Source organism: Balaenoptera acutorostrata, chromosome 1 (genome assembly GCF_949987535.1).
Source record: "Balaenoptera acutorostrata chromosome 1, mBalAcu1.1, whole genome shotgun sequence".
Classification (NCBI taxonomy): domain Eukaryota; kingdom Metazoa; phylum Chordata; class Mammalia; order Artiodactyla; family Balaenopteridae; genus Balaenoptera; species Balaenoptera acutorostrata.
In genome coordinates this window covers 149,273,903-149,294,045 of record NC_080064.1, presented here as the reverse complement: position 1 = coordinate 149,294,045, position 20,143 = coordinate 149,273,903, and the positions used below count along the sequence as shown (strand labels likewise).

At 36.6% G+C, this 20,143-nt stretch overlaps 1 protein-coding gene across 1 annotated transcript in view; it reads left to right on the top strand.

Moving 5' to 3' along the window:
• Nucleotides 1-20,143, top strand: part of KCNK2 (potassium two pore domain channel subfamily K member 2) — a 159,094-nt gene that overhangs the window by 83,701 nt on the left and 55,250 nt on the right. The window contains exon 6 of the mRNA XM_007175574.2: nt 18,520-18,659. Within this exon, the coding sequence (XP_007175636.1) occupies nt 18,520-18,659 (140 nt within the window). The remainder of the gene's footprint in view (nt 1-18,519; nt 18,660-20,143) is intronic.

Sequence of the window (20,143 nt, the reverse complement as noted above, 5' to 3'; positions counted from 1 at the left end):
TTGCTGTGATTTATGTCAAAGAGTGTTCTTCCTATGTTTTCCTCTAAGAGTTTTATAGTGTCCAGTCTTATATTTAGGTCTCTAATCCATTTGGAGTTTATTTTTGTGTATGGTGTTAGGGAGTATTCTAATTTCATTCTTTTACATGTGGCTGTCCAGTTTTCCCAGCACCACTTATTGAAGAGACTGTCTTTTCTCCATTGTATATCTTTGCCTCCTTTGTCATAGATTAGTTGACCATAGGTGCGTGGGTTAATCTCTGGGCTTTCTATCTTGTTCCATTGATCTATGTTTCTGTTTTTGTGCCAGTACCATATTGTCTTGATTACTGTAGCTTTGTAGTATAGTCTGAAGTCAGGGAGTCTGATTCCTCCAGCTCCATTTTTTTGCCTCAAGACTGCTTTGGCTATTCGGGGTCTTTTGTGTCTCCATACAAATTTTAAGATGATTTGTTCTAGCTCCGTAAAAAATGCCATTGGTAATTTGATAGGGATTGCATTGAATCTGTAGATTGCTTTGGGTAGTATAGTCATTTTCACAATGTTGATTCTTCCAATCCAAGAACATGGTATATCTCTCCATCTGTTGGTATCATCTTTAATTTCTTTCATCAGTGTCTTATAGTTTTCTGCATACAGGTCTTTTGTCTCCCTAGGTAGGTTTATTCCTAGGTATTTTATTCTTTTTGTTGCAATGGTAAATGGGAGTGTTTCCATAATTTCTCTTTCAGATTTTTCATCATTAGTGTATAGGAATGCAAGAGATTTCTGTGCATTAATTTTGTAACCTGCAACTTTACCATATTCATTAATTAGCTCTAGCAGTTTTCTGGTGGCAGTTTTAGGATTCTCTATGTATAGTATCATGTCATCCGCAAACAGTGACAGTTTTACTTCTTCTTTTCCAATTTGTATTCCTTTTATTTCTTTTTCTTCTCTGATTGCCGTGGCTAGGACTTCCAGAACTATGTTGAATAATAGTGGTGAGAGTGGACATCCTTGTCTCATTCCTGATCTTAGAGGAAATGCTTTCAGTTTTTCACCATTGAGAATGATGTTTGCTGTGGGTTTGTCATATATGGCCTTTATTATGTTGAGGTAGGTTCCCTCTATGCCCACTTTCTGGAGAGTTTTTATCAGAAATGGGTGTTGAATTTTGTCAAAAGCTTTTTCTGCATCTATTGAGATGATCATATGGTTTTTCTTCTTCAATTTGTTAATATGGTGTATCACATTGATTGATTTGCGTATATTGAAGAATCCTTGCATCCCTGGGATAAATCCCACTTGATCGTGGTGTATGATCCTTTTAATGTGTTGTTGGATTCTGTTTGCTAGTATTTTGTTGAGGATTTTTGCATCTATATTCATCAGTGATATTGGTCTGTAATTTTTTTTGTAGTGTCTTTGTCTGGTTTTGGTATCAGGGTGATGGTGGCCTCATAGAATGAGTTTGGGAGAGTTCCTTCCTCTGCAATTTTTTGGAAGAGTTTGAGAAGGATGGGTGTTAGCTCTTCTCTAAATGTTTGATAGAATTCACCTGTGAAGCCATCTGGTCCTGGACTTTTGTTTGTTGGAAGATTTTTAATCACAGTTTCAATTTCATTACTTGTGATTGGTCTGTTGATATTTTCTGTTTCTTCCTGGTTCAGTCTTGGAAGGTTATACCTTTCTAAGAATTTGTCCATTTCTTCCAGGTTGTCCATTTTATTGGCATAAAGTTGCTTGTAGTAGTCTCTTAGGATGTTTTGTATTTCTGCGGTGTCTGTTGTAACTTCTCCTTTTTCATTTCTGATTTTATTGATTTGAGTCCTCTCCCTCTTTTTCTTGATGAGTCTGGCTAATGGCTTATCAATTTTGTTTATCTTCTCAAAGAACCAACTTTTAGTTTTATTGATCTTTGCTATTGTTTTCTTTGTTTCTATTTCATTTATTTCTGCTCTGATCTTTATGATTTCTTTCCTTCTGCTAACTTTGGGTTTTGTTTGTTCTTCTTTCTCTAGTTTCTTTAGGTGTAAAGTTAGATTGTTTACTTGAGATTTTTCTTGTTTCTTTAGGTAGGCTTGTATAGCTATAAACTTCCCTCTTAGAACCGCTTTTGCTGCATCCCATAGGTTTTGGGTCGTCGTGTTTTCATTGTCATTTGTCTCTAGGTATTTTTTTATTTCCTGTTTGATTTCTTCAGTGATCTCTTGGTTATTTAGTAACGTATTGTTTAGCCTCCATGTGTTGGTCTTTTTTACGTTTTTTTCCCTGTAATTCATTTCTAATCTCATAGCGTTGTGGTCAGAAAAGATGCTTGATATGATTTCAATTTTCTTAAATTTACTGAGGCTTGATTTGTGACCCAAGATGTGATCTATCCTGGAGAATGTTCCGTGTGCACTTGAGAAGAACGTGTAATCTGCCGTTTTTGGATGGAATGTCCTATATATATCAATTAAATCTATCTGGTCTATTGTGTCATTTAAAGCTTCTGTTTCCTTATTTATTTTCATTTTGGATGATCTGTCCATTGGTGTAAGTGAGGTGTTAAAGTCCCCCACTATTATTGTGTTACTGTCGATTTCCTCTTTTATAGCTGTTAGCAGTTGCCTTATGTATTGAGGTGCTCCTATGTTGGGTGCATATATATTTATAATTGTTATATCTTCTTCTTGGATTGATCCCTGGATCATTATGTAGTGTCCTTCCTTGTCTCTTGTAACATTCTTTATTTTAAAGTCTATTTTATCTGATATGAGTATAGCTACTCCAGCTTTCTTTTGATTTCCATTTGCATGGAATATCTTTTTCCATCCCCTCACTTTCAGTCTGTATGTGTCCCTAGGTCTGAAGTGGGTCTCTTGTAGACAGCATATATATGGGTCTTGTTTTTGTATCCATTCAGCCAGTCTATGTCTTTTGGTTGGGGCATTTAATCCATTCACGTTTAAGGTAATTATCGATATGTATGTTCCTATGACCATTTTCTTAATTGTTTTGGGTTTGTTTTTGTAGGTCCTTTTCTTCTCTTGTGTTTCCCACTTAGAGAAGTTCCTTTAGCATTTGTTGTAGAGCTGGTTTGGTGGTGCTGAATTCTCTTAGCTTTTGCTTGTCTGTAAAGCTTTTGATTTCTCCATCAAATCTAAATGAGATCCTTGCTGGGTAGAGTAATCTTGGTTGTAGGTTCTTCCCTTTCATCACTTTAAGTATTTCATGCCACTCCCTTCTGGCTTGCAGAGTTTCTGCTGAGAAATCAGCTGTTAACCTTATGGGGGTTCCCTTGTATGTTATTTGTCGTTTTTCCCTTGCTGCTTTCAATAATTTTTCTTTGTCTTTAATTTTTGCCACTTTGATTACTATGTGTCTCGGCGTGTTTCTCCTTGGGTTTATTCTGTATGGGACTCTCTGCGCTTCCTGGACTTGGGTGGCTATTTCCTTTCCCATGTTAGGGAAGTTTTCGATTATAATCTCTTCAAATATTTTCTCTGGTCCTTTCTCTGTCTCTTCTCCTTCTGGGACCCCTATAATGCGAATGTTGTTGCGTTTAATGTTGTCCCAGAGGTCTCTTAGGCTGTCTTCATTTCTTTTTATTCTTTTTTCTTTAGTCTGTTCCGCAGCAGTGAATTCCACCATTCTGTCTTCCAGGTCACTTATCCGTTCTTCTGCCTCAGTTATTCTGCTATTGATTCCTTCTAGTGTAGTTTTCATTTCAGTTATTGTATTGGTCATCTCTGTTTGTTTGTTCTTTAATTCTTCTAGGTCTTTGTTAATCATTTCTTGCATCTTCTCAATCTTTGCCTCCATTCTTATTCCGAGGTCCTGGATCATCTTCACTATCATTATTCTGAATTCTTTTTCTGGAAGGTTGCCTATCTCTACTTCATTTAGTTGTTTTTCTGGGGTTTTTTCTTGTTCCTTCATCTGGTACATAGCCCTCTGCCTTTTCATCTTCTCTGTCTTTCTGTAACTGTGGTTTTTGGTCCACAGGCTGCAGGATTGTAGTTTTTCTTGCTTCTGTTGACTGCCCTCTGGTGGTTGAGGCTATCTAAGAGGCTTGATGGGAGGCTCTGGTGGTGGGTAGAGCTGACTGTTGCTGTGGCGGTCAGAGCTCAGTAAAACCTTAATCCACTTGACTGTTGATGGGTGGGGCTGGGTTCCCTCCCTGTTGCTGTGGCGATCAGAGCCCAGTAAAACCTTAATCCACTTGACTGTTGATGGGTGGGGCTGGGTTCCCTCCCTGTTGGTTGTTTTGCCTGAGGCAACCCAACACTGGAGCCTACCCGTGCTCTTTGGTGGGGTTAATGGCAGACTCTGGGAGGGCTCACGCCAAGGAGAACTTCCCAGGACCTCTGCTGCCAGTGTCCTTATCCCCACGGTGAAACAGAGCCACCACTCGCCTCTGCAGGAGACCCCCCAACACCAGCAGGTACGTCTGGTTCAGTCTCCCCCAGGGTCACTGCTCCTTCCCCTGGGTCCCGATGCACACATTACTTTGTGTGTGCCCTCCAAGAGTGGGGTCTCTGTTTCCCCCAGTCCTGTCACAGTCCTGCAATCAATTCCCACTAGACTTCAAAGTCTGATTCTCTAGGAATTCCTCCTCCCTTTGCCGGACCCCCAGGTTGGGAAGCCTGAGGTGGGGCTCAGAACCTTCACTCCAGTGGGTGGACTTCTGTGGTATAAGTGTTCGCCAGTCTGTGAGTCACCCACCCAGCAGTTATGGGATTTGATTTTACTCTGATTGCGCCCCTCCTACCGTCTCACTGTGGCTTCTCCTCTGTCCTTGGACGTGGGGTGTCCTCCTTGGTGAAGTCCAGGGTCTTCCTGTCAATGATTGTCCAGCAGCCAGTTGTGATTCTGGTGCTCTCGCAAGAGGGAGTGAGAGCACGTCCTTCTACTCCGCCATCTTCGCTGATGGAGATTTTTTAGTTTTCTAATTAGCAAAATGCAGAGAGAAGAATCTCAGAGATTTGCAGCTCCGTGTAGGACGATAAGCTTCTGTCCTAAAATACCCATTTTTCTACCTTTCATTGATGACATAGATATAATTCGCTTAAGTAGAAGTTGAAAGTGCTTTAATGTAGCAGAAAGTGAGACAGTGATGATAACAAAATTTATACTGTGGCATGTTAGTCTTAGGCTGTTGTACCACTTTATAAATATAATTAACAAGGTCTTATAATTACTGTGGAATATATAGGTATTAGGTGACGAGTCTTCCATTTTCAGGCCAACAGTCTTGTATTACACATGTTATTGTATTCAATTTAATTTTTAATGTTTTATGGTAATGCATAGGTATGTTTATTTATTAATGTATTTATTTTTCAGCTTTATTGAGGTACAGTTGACAAACAAAATTGTAAGATATTTAAAATGCACACTGTGGTGTTTTCATATACATATACATTGTGAAAGGATCCAATTAATTAATACATCCCTTACCTCACTTTATTCATTTATTTGTTTGTTTAGTGAGAACATTTAAGTTCTTTTATCTTAGCAAATTTCAATGATATAATACAGTGCATGTTATTTTAAATACGTGTCAGTCTAGTGTGTGACCCTCATAATCTGAGACTCTCTAAAAAAACAAAAATTATAAATTAAAAAAAAGTGGGTGGAATCTTAAAATAGTGTTTATTTTTGACCACAGTATAAACTGGCTTAGAAAAAAACGAACAAATAGTTTTACTTATGGTTTTGTAGATGAAGAAAAAAAAATTTCTTTTTTAATTTCCTTTAGGAGATCCACACTCTGACACTGGTTAGATTATGTGAGTCTATTAGTAGCCACTCTCAGCTGCCTGAGCAGTTAAGTTCAATGAAAATATCATGTATATCAGTAGGGACCCTCAATACAGAGTCATGGTCACAGTACTGTAGGGGAACAGGGAAACAAAATATTTGTGTGGCATTAAGTGTAGTCTACTAAACATCTTTATTATTACTAGGATTTTATTTTTATTATACCCCTCTTTAAACCCATTATTTTAATTGTATTTGTGTTTTACAGAGGAATAATGAAAAATGGTAGAAATACACTTTGCTAATAACTTGCAAAGGAATTTGATGTGTTCAAAGCGACAAATGCTGAGAAAATTAGAGAAGCAGATGGATACCACTTTTGTTGACTCATCTTTCTCTCCTTAATTTATGCATTTTGTAGCTGTTTTGGTCTTTGTGAAACTGTAGAACCCTATTCCTAGTACGATAGTCTTTACATGCTAGATCTTTGTGGCCAGGGAGCATTTTTGGAATGGAAATGTGGACAAGGGGGCAGATGTGGCAAAGGCTGGCTAGGAAATGCATGCCCTTTGCAAGAGTCCTTGGAAAAACAAAAATTATGAGGGTTTTTTTTTTAAAGCATCTTAGAAAATAACTGCCTCTTATAGTTAAGTAGAGTACATAAAAGTAGTCTTTCCCTCTGGGTACCTTGTGACAATAAAGTAAAAATTAGCCACTAAGTTAAGACGACTACCCCATCTGGGAAATATCAGTTGTTTATTTTTTAGAACTTTCTCTCTTGCTACTAGATGTCCTGACAGATAGTATTCTCACTTAATTTTGATATTTTTGCCAGGGAAGAGCAAGAGGCACTGCTCTAGCTTGAACTTTCTCATCTTTCTATTAGGCTATAAATCTCCAAAGAAAAGAGAGATGTACTTCCCATAATAGACACTCATTGTCTGATGCCATTCTCAAGCCTGCAAACCCTACTCTGAATGGGATTAGAGTTCAGTTACACTGCTGTACTGAACTTCTTTGAAGACAAATTAAAAAACATGTTCTTCAAACTGTGGTGTTATTAAAGGAAAAGGAGTAAACTTTGGAAAGTGATATATAAATGTTTAGGACACAGGTTGTAACCTTGGTGTAATTATTAGGAGCATCTCAAAAGCAGCAAGTGATGATGTGGTAGTTTAGACCAGAACTCTGAAGCAGTGTGCTCATCCCCAGGGAATGAGCAAGACAATCCATGCAGGTGGACCTTCTGCCATAGGAAGAAAACAGGACAACCCTTGTTGCTTTGTATTTTTAAACCTCATTTACTTTTATTTTTATATGTCATAATGTTCATGATATAATATATTAGAGCGTAATAGATTTCTAACTCATAAATAAATATAAATTTACACTTGCATGAGCAAATCCTTTTCACTGTAGACAATATTGGATCAAAAGCATTTAGAGACAAATTTGTAAAGACAAATAGGTACAAGGGTTCAGGTTTCTCTGTGTATGTGACTGAACATAAGAATTCAACATTTAGTAGTTTTTTGGCAGGAAGAGCTCTCCCAGCAAATTGTAATTTTTTATTTATATTTATGCAAAGGATATGTTTTACTGGCTGGTTGGTTACCTTAGTAATTCTTACGTACTCCTTCCTGATGGCCCTTTTTGTTCTTTTACCAGTGCTCAGTGTTCTAGAGCTAAAAAAGGCCTGGGAGCCACAGGTCCACTGGAGCACTTTTATTTTACATATGAATAAACAGACCCCCTATTGCTAACTGTGGTTCACACAGAGGTGAGAAGAGAAAGTCAACTATTTAGCAAAGTTCATTTACTTGATTTTAGCAATGCCTATAATAATTTATAGTCAAATTTGTAGAGGTAAGTTAAAGTTAATGGTAAAAGTTATATTTGACAATTTACTGCTGGCTTCCTATGTTTTGTTTCTTAACTTTTGTCATTTTATTTTTTATTTGATGAGAAGTCTGACTTGATAAATTGTTAAATCATGCTTGCTATTATAGGCTGAGAGCTAGATCAGCCCTTCTTCATTAAAATCTAAGAAGCTATATTAATTACATGGAAGTGTGTGAAAGATTGAGTTCTACTTATTTAGGCTTGCTTTTAAAACTAGTCTTCTAAATCCATGCTTTAAAAAAATTACTAGGGGTTGGGGGGATGGGCAAAATAGGTGAAGGGGATTGAGGTACAAACCTCCAGTTGTAAAATAAATAAGTCATGGGGATATAATGTACAGAATAGGGAATATAGTTATTAATATTTTATAACTTTAAATAGTGACAGATGGTAACTAGACTTACTATGGTGATCATCTCGTAATATATATAAATGTTGAATCACTATATTGTACACCTGAAACTAATGTTACATATGTCAGTTATACGTCAATAAAAAGAATTAGTTGATGATTCTTCAGAAGTGAAGTCAAATAATTACCTAATTTAACACAGTTTAACATTATTTTTCAAAGTTAGTGTCCTCTTTAATATATACTGTTAGGAGAGGGCAGACATCAGAAGCAAGAAGAACTACAGTACTGCAGCCTGTGGAACAAAAACCACATTCACAGAAAGATAGACAAGATGAAAAGGCAGAGGGCTATGTACCAGATGAAGGAACGAGATAAAACCCCAGAAAAACAACCAAATGAAGTAGAGATAGGCCAACTTCCAGAAAAAGAATTCAGAATAATGATAGTGAAGATGATCCAGGACCTCGGAAAAAGAATGGAGGCAAAGATCGAGAAGATGCAAGAAATGTTTAACAAAGACCTAGAAGAATTAAAGAACAAACAAACAGAGATGAACAATACAATAACTGAAATGAAAAATACACTAGAAGGAATCAATAGCAGAATAACTGAGGCAGAAGAACGGATAAGTGACCTGGAAGACAGAATGGTGGAATTCACTGCTGTGGAACAGAATAAAGAAAAAAGAATGAAAATAAATGAAGACAGCCTAAGAGACCTCTGGGACAACATTAAACGCAACAACATTTGCATTATAGGGGTCCCAGGAGGAGAAGAGACACAGAAAGGACCCAAGAAGATATTTGAAGAGATTATAGTCGAAAACTTCCCTAACATGGGAAAGGAAATAGCCACCCAAGTCCAGGAAGCACAGAGAGTCCCATACAGGATAGACCCAAGGAGACACATGACGAGACATAGTAATCAAATTGGCAAAAATTAAAGACAAAGAAAAATTATTGAAAACAGTAAGGGAAAAACGACAAATAACATACAAGGGAACTCCCATAAGGTTAACAGCTGATTTCTCAGCAGAAACTCTACAAGCCAGAAGGGAGTGGCATGATATACTTAAAGTGATGAAAGGGAAGAACCTACAACCAAGATTACCCAGGAAGGATCTCATTCAGATTCGATGGAGAAATCAAAAGCTTTACAGACAAGCAAAAGCTAAGAGAATTCAGCACCACCAAACCAGCTCTACAACAAATGCTGAAGGAACTTCTCCAGGTGGGAAACACAAGAGAAGAAAAGGGCCTACAAAAACAAACCCAAAACAGTTAAGAAAATGGTCATAGGAACATACATATTGATAATTACCTTAAACGTAAATGGATTAAATGCTCCAACCAAAAGACACAGGCTTGCTGAATGGATACAAAAACAAGACCCAGGGCTTCCCTGGTGGCGCAGTGGTTGAGAATCTGCCTGCCAATGCAGGGGACACGGGTTTGAGCCTTGGTCTGGGAAGATCCCACATGCCGTGGAGCAACTAGGCCCGTGAGCCACAATTACTGAGCCTGTGCGTCTGGAGCCTGTGCTCCGCAACAAGAGAGGCCGCAATAATGAGAGGCCCCGTGCACCGTGATGAAGAGTGGCCCCCACTTGCCACAACTAGAGAAAGCCCTCGCACAGAAACAAAGACCCAACACAGCCATAAATAAATAAAATAAATAAAATAGTGTTAAAAAACAAACAAACAAACAAACAAAAAAAACAAGACCCATATATATGCTGTCTACAAGAGACCCACTTCAGACCTAGGGACACATACAGACTGGAAGTGAGGGGATGGAAAAAGATATTCCATGCAAATGGAAATCAAAACAAAGCTGGAGTAGCAATACTCATATCAGATAAAATAGACTTTAAAATAAAGAAAGTTACAAGAGACAAGGAAGGACACTACATAATGATCAAGGGATCAATCCAAGAAGAAGATATAACAATTATAAATATATATGCACCCTACATAAGGCAACCGCTAACAGCTATAAAAGAGGAAATTGACAGTAACACAGTAATAGTGGGGGACTTTAACACCTCACTTACACCAATGGACAGATCATCCAAACAGAAAATTAATAAGGAAACAGAAGCTTTAAATGACACAAGAGACCAGATAGATTTAATTGATATTTATAGGACATTCCATCCCAAAACAGCAGATTACCCTTTCATCTCAAGTGTGCATGGAACGTTCTCCAGGATAGATCACATCTTGGGTCACAAATCAAGCCTCAGTAAATTTAAGAAAATTGAAATCATATCAAGAATCTTTTTTGACCACAATGCTATGAGATTAAAAATGAATTACAGGGAAAAAAAACATAAAAAGCACAAACACATGGAGGCTAAACAATACATTATTAAATAACCAAGAGATCACTGAAGAAATCAAAGAGGAAATCAAAAAATACCTAGAGACAAATGACAATGAAAACGTGATGATCCAAAAACCTATGGGATGCAGCAAAAGCAGTTCTAAGAGGGAGGTTTATAGCTATACAAGCCTACCTCAAGAAACAAAAAAACCTCAAATAAACAATCTAATGTTACACCTAAAGTAACTAGAGAAAGAAGAACGAACAAAACCCAAAGTTAGCAGAAGGAAAGAAATCATAAAGCTCAAAGCAGAAATAAATGAAATAGAAACAAAGAAAACAATAGCAAAGATCAATAAAACTAAAAGCTGGTTCTTTGAGAAGATAAACAAAATTGATAAACCATTAGTCAGACTCATAAAGAAAAAGAAGGAGAGGACTCACATCAATAAAATTAGAAATGAAAAAGGAAAAGTTACAACAGACACCACAGAGATACAAAGCATGCTAAGAGACTACTACAAGAAACTTTGTGCCAATCAAATGGACAACCTGGAAGAAATGGACAAATTCTTAGAAAGGTATAACCTTCCAAGACTGAACCAGGAAGAAATAGAAAATATGAACAGACCAATCACAAGTAATGAAATTGAAACTGTGATTAAAAATCTTCCAACAAACAAAAGCCCAGGACCAGATGGCTTCACAGGTGAATTCTAACAAACATTTAGAGAAGAGCTAACACCCATCCTTCTCAAACTCTTCCAAAAAATTTTGGAGGAAGGAACACTCCCAACTCATTCTATGAGGCCACCATCACCCTGATACCAAAACCAGACAAAGATACTAGAAAAAAAGAAAATTACAGACCAATATCACTGATGAATATAGATGCAAAAATCCTCAACAAAATACTAGCAAACAGAATCCAACAACACATTAAAAGGATAAAAATATATATACACACACACACACACACACACATATATATATATATATATATATATATATATATACTGTTAGGATTACAGTGAGTCATTGTTTAGAAGCTGCCCAAAGAAGTCTTTAGAAACACTCCTTTTTGTAAACCAGGTTAGTTCATAAGAGATAATATGATTGAGTGAAAGCCAGATACAAACATATAGTTTCACAAAGCAGTGTTCTCACATTACCTACTTTTTTAATAAAAACCAAAAATTTTAGCCAAAAGTTTGGATGTATTCTAAGAAACCCCTATGATTGATATTATAAAAACACATTTTCCTTCTGAGCATAAACTTACTTTGCCATCCAAATATATCTTCTTGGAATTTGGATCAGTGAAATTTAGTATATTTAGTTCAATAATGAAATTTTCTTCATCTCACATGTAATTTTGAATACTTACTGGGTTAGTCAGGCTTTACGCTTAATGCCTTACGCTCCTCTATATAGAAGATATAATTTGGGACTTTGAACAGATAAAATTCACCTTTTGGTATGTTTACTAAACTTTTACGGTTTTCACACTTGTAGAATCATTTGTCTTCACATTTTTTGACTTGAGAAAAAACATTTTTGTATATCTCATATTAAGAATTAAGTTTTCGGGTTTCCCTGGTGGTGCAGTGGTTAAGAATCCGCCTGCCAATGCAGGGGATATGGGTTCGAGCCCTGGTCCAGGAAGATCCCACATGCTGTGGAGCAACTAAGCCCGTGCGCCACAACTACTGAGCCTGCACTCTAGAGCCTGCGAGCCACAACTACTGAAGCCGGCATACCTAGAGCCCATGCTCTGCAACAAGAGAAGCCACCACAATAAGAAGCCCGTGCACCGCAACGAAGAGTAGCCCCCGCTCGCCGCAACTAGAGGAAGCCCGCACGCAGCAGCAAAGACCCCACTCAGCCAAAAATAAATTAATTAATTAATTAATTAATTTTAAAAAAGGAATTAAGTTTTCTTGGAGTTATGTTTTCATAGTCATTAATGGAAATGCAGTTTTTAGTAACCAAACTATTGCTTTCTCTTATAACCAAAGCCCTGACTCATTTAGTCATGGAGTGCTCAGAGCTTGCTTAATGGAAGGAGATTTTATCATGAAAACATATAAATCTCCATTGAAATACCATGGCAAGTTTTTTTTGTTCAAAACAATTTGTCCTTATAGAGCACCTGGAGAAAACAGTTCCTGATGTGGCCTAAATTTTGCAACTATGTCAAAGGCCAGGTATTAAAATTGCTATTATTGAGCTGATCACTGTGCAAAAACTTGCCAGGAATTTAACAAATAACAAGGAAACTACCTGATGAGAAAGAAGTGAGGTCAACTGAAGAACAGTCACTACCACCACCGCCACAATGGCTCAGAAAAATTGCTTTGATTGAAAAGAGAGGGTTTATGTGACTGTTAGGGAGATGTCTTATATTCATCATTCATATGTTCATTCATTCTGTTGTTTAGTGAGCACATATTTTATAATACATACTGTGCTTAGCACTTAGTGATAATGATTGCTCTAGTTCCTGTTCCTATGGGACAGAATGTTTGAAATCCAGGAGTAACAATTAAATTAAATAGGAAATTGTCTTCTCTTCTTGGTGGTTCTGTGTTAATATGGGAAAATTCTGCAAGGCATCTGGTCACCCCCTGATTCAGCTGGTGACTCTCAGACAACTCATCAGAGAACTGAGAGTTATCTGTGTAATTAATTAAATGGGATTTGCCCCAAACTGTTCAGAAGTCCTACGGACTGTGGGCAAACCAAGAAGTTATTTAAATTCTAGGATTCAGAATGGATATGTAGAAGAATTGTAGAAGCATGTGGAGAAAAAAATGACAAGGAAAACATTTAGTGATTGACAGTTAAGTCAGTGAGGCAGGCAGTAAATTGTACTAAGTTTAATGAAAAAGACTCCGAATTACTCTATATTGAGACTTAAAGGTAATTTCTAAGGGTAACAATAATGTACATCCTATATCCTGTAGATTTCCATCCTTGTAAAGGATGAGCAAGACAATGTGTTGATCTTTCTTTCTTTATGATCATTGAGACTGCCGTTCTTCTAATGGCAGTTTTCCTAATCTTAGACCAAGTACCTGGCAGGAAGTGGACAACTACTTCTGTTTTTTTTTTTTAAACATCTTTATTGGAGTATAATTGCTTTACAATGTTGTGTTAGTTTCTGCAGCACTCTTCACAATAGCCAGGACATGGAAGCAACCTAAGTGTCCATCGACAGATGAATGGATAAAGAAGATGTGGCACATATATACAATGGAATATTACTCGGCCATAAAAAGAAATGAAATTGAGTTATTTGTAGTGAGGTGGATGGACCTAGAGTCTGTCAGACAGAGTGAAGTAAGTCAGAAAGAGAAAAACAAATACCGTATGCTAACACATATATATGGATTCTAAAAAAAAAAAAAAAATGGTTCTGAAGAACCTAGGGGCAGGACAGGAATAAAGATGCAGACCTACTAGAGAATGGAGTTGAGGACCTGGGGAGGGGGAAGGGTAAGCTGGGACGAAGTGAGAGAGTGGCATGGACATATATACACTACCAAATGTAAAACTGATAGCTAGTGGGAAGCAGCCGCATAGCACAGGGAGATCAGCTTGGTGCTTTGTGACTACCTAGAGGGGTGGGATAGGGAGGGTGGGAGGGAGATGCAAGAGGGAAGAGATATGGGGATATATGTATATGTATAGCTGATTCACTTTGTTATAAAGCAGAAACTAACACACCATTGTAAAGCAATTATACTCCAATAAAGATGTTAAAAAAAAAAACCAAAACACTTCATTCAGTTAAATTGCTTTACTATAAAAAAGAAAAATATACTAAAGCAAAATATGTTTTTCCCCATCACATTAAGACAGAATAGCTTTCATTAATAAAAAGAAGGTCAAACAAACGAAAAAAAATTGAAATCCACATTTGATATCTAAACTAAAATAGTTACAGACCCATGTAAAGAAATGACCTTTATTTTCTTTAGAACAAAGTTGTATGTGTATACACATTTGTATATGTGTATTCTATAATACACATTTTAGAAAACCAGAAGAGGGGCATCGAGTTGGTAAGTTTAGTCCAAAATGGCTAGATGATTCTTTAAATCCAGGTTATATCTTTTTTTTTCTTTATAAATATTCTGTGGTTCAGCAGCATCAAGAGAAAGAAAATTAAATTTAAGGAGGAGAGGGCATTGTATATTCAAATTCTATAGAGCATAATAGGACCAACTTCTGGAAACTGTTGGAATGAGGACATAAGCAAGGTAAGGAGGCTCCTGGTAAAACAGTGCTGACCTTCAGACCCACCTGATTTCTAGGTAGGAACCTTGAAGGGAAGAGGAACACTTTGTTTGACTTAGTGTTTCCAGCCCTAGCTATGTGTCTACCATACAGTATGGACAAAAAATGGATAGTGGATAAATGATGGGAAGGACATCAGCTGAGATCATAGGTGACATAGACAGCCTGGTTCAATGAAAAGAGCCTGTGATCTGAAGCTAGGCAGGCCTGGCTTTGAATTCTAGCTCTGATGCCCTCTTTCCTGTGTAACCTGACAACTGTTATTTTACCTACTGAGAGTATGGTTTGTCTATTGTAAAATGGGGATATTTACACTTGGGATTTCAGGGAGCCAATACCAGTCTTTCACCCATGAGTTCTGAACGGGCTATAAGAATGATGGCAATTGAAATGTCAGCTTAAAAGACATCTGATAAAGGCAGCTGGAGATATGGCTTAACTCTATGACCAAATGGTCTTGCTAATAGTCTTGTCCTAAATCAATGGAAATATAAGGAGTAGGAATACAAGTCCCCTCAACACCTACCCCCTCAGGGCTTTAGGATGGCATGATTTCATTTAGGTAGGCCATCAGTAAGTCTTAGCTTTCACTCTTCTCTCTCCATCAGAGTTTGAACATTTTGTAAATCAGCTGCAGTGAGTATAAAGCCTCGTATGGGGTTAGGGGGCATATAGGGAGGGAATCCAGGACAGAGAAATTACCCTAGGTTTTTAACAAGTAAGAGACCCATGCACAGGTTTCTTGAATGTGCTAGACTAAGAGTAATGCTTATAATAACCAATACATTTAAAAAATATTTACTAATTTAAAAATAAAACTAATAACTTTTTAGTAAGCTATCTTAACATTACAGATATTTTAATTTGGTTAAGACTCTTGAATCAAATGAATAATGTGAAAATTAATTCATAAATCTTAGATATCGGAAAGTGAAAAGAATTTGTGAGTTGTTGGATAATACTTCTATTTATATACATTAGCTTTTCCTGGATCACTTGACTGCCAGTATTTCATCTTAAAAGTGGAAATTAAGAATGGGAAAAGGGCTTCCCTGGTGGCGCAGTGGTTAAGAGTCTGCCTGCGAATGCAGGGGACATGGGTTCGAGCCCTGGTCTGGGAAGATCCCACATGCCGCGGAGCAACTAGGCCCGTGAGCCACAACTACTGAGCCTGTGCGTCTGGAGCCTGTGCTCCGCAACGGGAGAGGCCGCGACAGTGAGAGGCCCGCGCACCGCGATGGAGAGTGGCCCCCGCTCTCCACAGCTGGAGAAAGCCCTCGCACAGAAACGAAGACCCAACACAGCCAAAAATAAATAAATAAATTTATTTAAAAAAAAAAAAAAAAGCTTTAAAAAAAAAAAAAAGAATGGGAAAACATCCCCCATCCCACCCCTCCCCAGGCTTAGAATCCACTAAAACTTGTGGGATGAACATTTTACCCAAATATAGACCTTTTTGTGATTAAGTTAATTTACTGTTTTCAAACTGTGACATCCTGTTTATAAGAAAGAAGACTTATAAAAAGTCATCTTGAACATGAACTAACTTCTAAAATCAACATTTTGGTGAACTTATGTGTTAAGTGAGTCACAACTATTTGGATGAGGATTTTCTGGTTTTGAAAGAGAAAGTACTTGGGAAAAAATGTCATTTTGGTTTCATTGAAATGGAAACATTTTAAAAATGGAATTCGCTAGTGAGCCTATCATATAACAAATTTCCACACACATTTCTTAAGTCACTTTGTGAATTTGTGGAGCTGCATCCCCCACAGGCCAAGTCTTAACCATCACAAGATGCATTTAACCTTTGTAATCCTTCCCAGAAATTACATTTTAATAAATGCTGCACAAGGTAAAAAATTTTACAATATTTTGAGGGTAATATTATTGACTTTATAAACTGAATCTTGAAAATTATTCTTTGTCCCAAAAGCAAGCTGAACTTACATCTGTTCATATTATTTGCCTGATAGAAAAAGGTTCTCTTTTTACTCTGACCCTTTAGTATTTGAAAATGTCATTGTGGGCAGCTCACAGTCTAATTTATAATTAGAGAGTAATGTTACATTCCAAATTTTATATTTGATTTTTAATGTGTTTTTGCTGTTTATTAGCTGTTCTCCTGAATGTACAGGTTAAATTTTGTGAATTGAGTGTGTCCACCACCCCTGTTTAAGCAGCCCTAGTCTCTGTGCTGTTGATCCTAAAATCTTTATCTCCTGCTCTGCCCTATTAAGTGTTAGATTAGTATTTAAGGATCCTGCTGGCTATCTTGCCTGTTGGTACCTCAAGCACTTCAAATTTATTATGTCCCAGTTTGAATGACTTTTCCTTTTATTGTCACTGTTCCTTCCCCTGTGTTTCCTGTTCAGTTGCTGGTACCATCTCCCAATAAGGGTCTGTGGTCTCTGGTCATCCTAGACCCCTTCCTTTCACTTATCACACCAACTATCTAGTCGTCAATCCCTGACAATTCTGCCTCAAATGTCTCTTCTCTCCATCCCAGTCTAACTCAGGCACAATTGTTGCTTAGCTAGTTCAGAACAAAGTTTCTCATGGGGCTTCTCTGTCAGTCCTCCTCTCTCTGCCACTAGATCTTTCTGTGCATATAGTCAAACACGAATCTGCCTATAAACTTTTACCTACTCCCCATTACTTCAGGAGCAAGTCTTTACAACCTGATACAACTGATTTTTTCTAGGTTCCCCTCTTCTACCTGTCTGCTCCCTTGACCCCCTTCCAAATGCAGCTTTAGTCAATACTAACAGTCCTTGGAATATACCAAATATTTTCACACTGAACTTTTCTGTTTTGATCCTCATTACTTAAGATTCACCTTCTGTCTTCCCATTTTCACCCTTCCAGAAGTAAAAACCATTTCTTCTATGTCCTCTCATAGAACTTTTTATTATTTTTCCCTATCACTTGATATACCCCATTGTGGTTAATTGTCTATGTGAGGCTTTCTCAGGCTAAATTATGAATTTCTCAAGAGAGAGACATGCTTCCCTCTATTGTGAAAAAAACACAACTGTTTCAGTATTTGAAACTTAATTTAAGTGCCCTATTAATATGTGCTAAAGTTGGGATGTATTGAAATGTATTCAGATTCTCATAGGTGCAGTTACTATACCAAATGACTGGAGAAGTAACATAGATTAAAGCGAAAGAACTCCTTTGCCAATTTTTTCTTGAGAGCTACGGATTTAAATTTATGACAAACATGGGAATTCCTCTGAAAAGTCAGAGAATAATGAATGGCAATATCACCTGCAAGTTACTATTTATTCAAAGTAGACCCACCAAGACATTGTCTCTGGCATTTGTTATCAATCCATTGTACTGATGTTTTAAAATAAGAACTACTTTCTGTCCAAGTTGACTTCGAATTGATTGGTTTGCATGTATTGATTGGTTAGCATGAATTGATGGGCAATAAGATAAAGATACAAAGTTAAATGCATACCAAAAGAAGTGTCATCTCTTGTTTCCCATTTGTTGCAATAGAGGTGGAAAGAGAAACTAATACACATGGAATAATTAAGTGCTACACTAGTTGAGATCAATTATAATAAAAAAGAAACATGGGACAAGGAAAAATTGTTATTATCTGGAGAAGTAATGAAAGGTCTTATTAAGAACTTACTAATACCTGAAACTAATAAAATATTGTAAATCAACTGTACTTCAATTTAAAAAAGAATTAACTGGTTCTTGAAAAATAGATAAGGATTAATTGAGTGAAAACAAGGAATTCCATATGAACAAAATAACATGGATCAACTGACAAGAAGATTTCTGTGTTTAGAAAGCCAAAATTTAGTTGATAATTTTAGCAGGAATCTGTGTTATTTACTTGTATGAATATGAAGTTATTTTGTCCTACTTTGTTTTTCTCTCACAGGTGGATCAGATATTGAATATCTAGACTTCTATAAGCCTGTCGTATGGTTTTGGATCCTTGTAGGGCTTGCTTACTTTGCTGCTGTCCTGAGCATGATTGGAGACTGGCTCCGAGTGATATCAAAAAAGACAAAAGAAGAGGTGAGAAATAAGAAGTGTGCAAAAACAATGTTATTTAGCTAATTCAGTAAAGGTTATTTTTAAACGTTTTTTTTAACATTTATTTTTTAAAATATTTAAACATTACTTAAAATTTTTAATGTTTATGTTTGGCATGAATTTGCTGTATGAGGCTATCAATCATATGAGGTATAATTTATTGATTTAACCAAAGCTTACTAAGTATCTCTACATGCCAGATGATATCTTGGTGCTGAGGGTAATTTGTAACGAAAAAAGATGCAATTAAAAACATTTTCTTCATTATTTCTTTTACTTTTTTCTTTTATTTCTTTATTTCCTCAAGGACACAGAGTAAGTTTTATTCCATAAAGAGACAATAGGAAATATTTGTGTCAAGATACCAGTAGCATGAAAAAGTGAATGTATTATATAATATTGAATTTTTATTGTATTCAATTATTTTCTTTTTTCTTAGGTCTGTATAAGTGTGTGCAAGTGCACAAGTATACACACGCATGTATTCCCCAAAGCTAGTTTGCATTATGACCAATTTCCCTGTGTACTGACTTCGGCTGTTCGAAAAGATATCTTGTTATCTATTTTGTGCAACTGTATATACAGAAATGACCATTAGAATTTTGACTCATGAAATTTTGGAAAGTGTGAAATTTAAATCTTGACTTTGAAATTTTTTATAGTTTAGAAATTAACTTTCGATTTTATATAGAAGGGTCCAGAAGTACTTTTAGTTTGAGTGTGACAAAGTAGTGTTTTATTATGATTTCTGTGTTTTTTGCTTCTGGGTCTTAGCCAACTTTACTAATTTTTTTCAGAGCACAGCAAATCTGTAAGACCTGCAACTATAGTACCCACTGTCTTCCTTTAATTATCCCTCCATTTCATTATCTGGTGTTCATACACCAAGAGACATCAGTGTCAAAATCTTTGATTGATACAACAAGCATGATTCTTTAAACATACACCCAAATGAAATAGAATAAGATAGGAAATGATAAAATTAATTTCGCTCTACAAACAAATATTTTCTTTGAAACACATCAAGCCATATAATTTCTTATTAATACCCAAGATGCCTATGGTAATTAGGAGTGTAAGTTATCCAACATTTCTCTTCATCGATACCCTATTTCTCAACTAGTAATTCATATATTCAGTTTGTGTGTATTAATCTATATCTTAGTTATACCATAAAACCAAAAACATTATTATAAACAAATCAGCAAGACAATATGCTTGACATTCTAGTTTAAATCATGTGAAAAGTACTGCTTTGAATAGGACTTCAACTGATTTGCCCCAGTCTTAGTTAGGCTCATTTTGTGTGTGTGTTTGTGTGTGTGTGTGTGTGTGTGTGTGTGTGTGAGAGAGAGACAGAGACAGAGACAGAGACAGGGAGAGAATGAGGTAGGGGAGGGAGAGAATTATGGTTATTTTAACTTCAGTGTACTTTTAAGGGTCTTGAGATGCTAAGGGGAACAAAG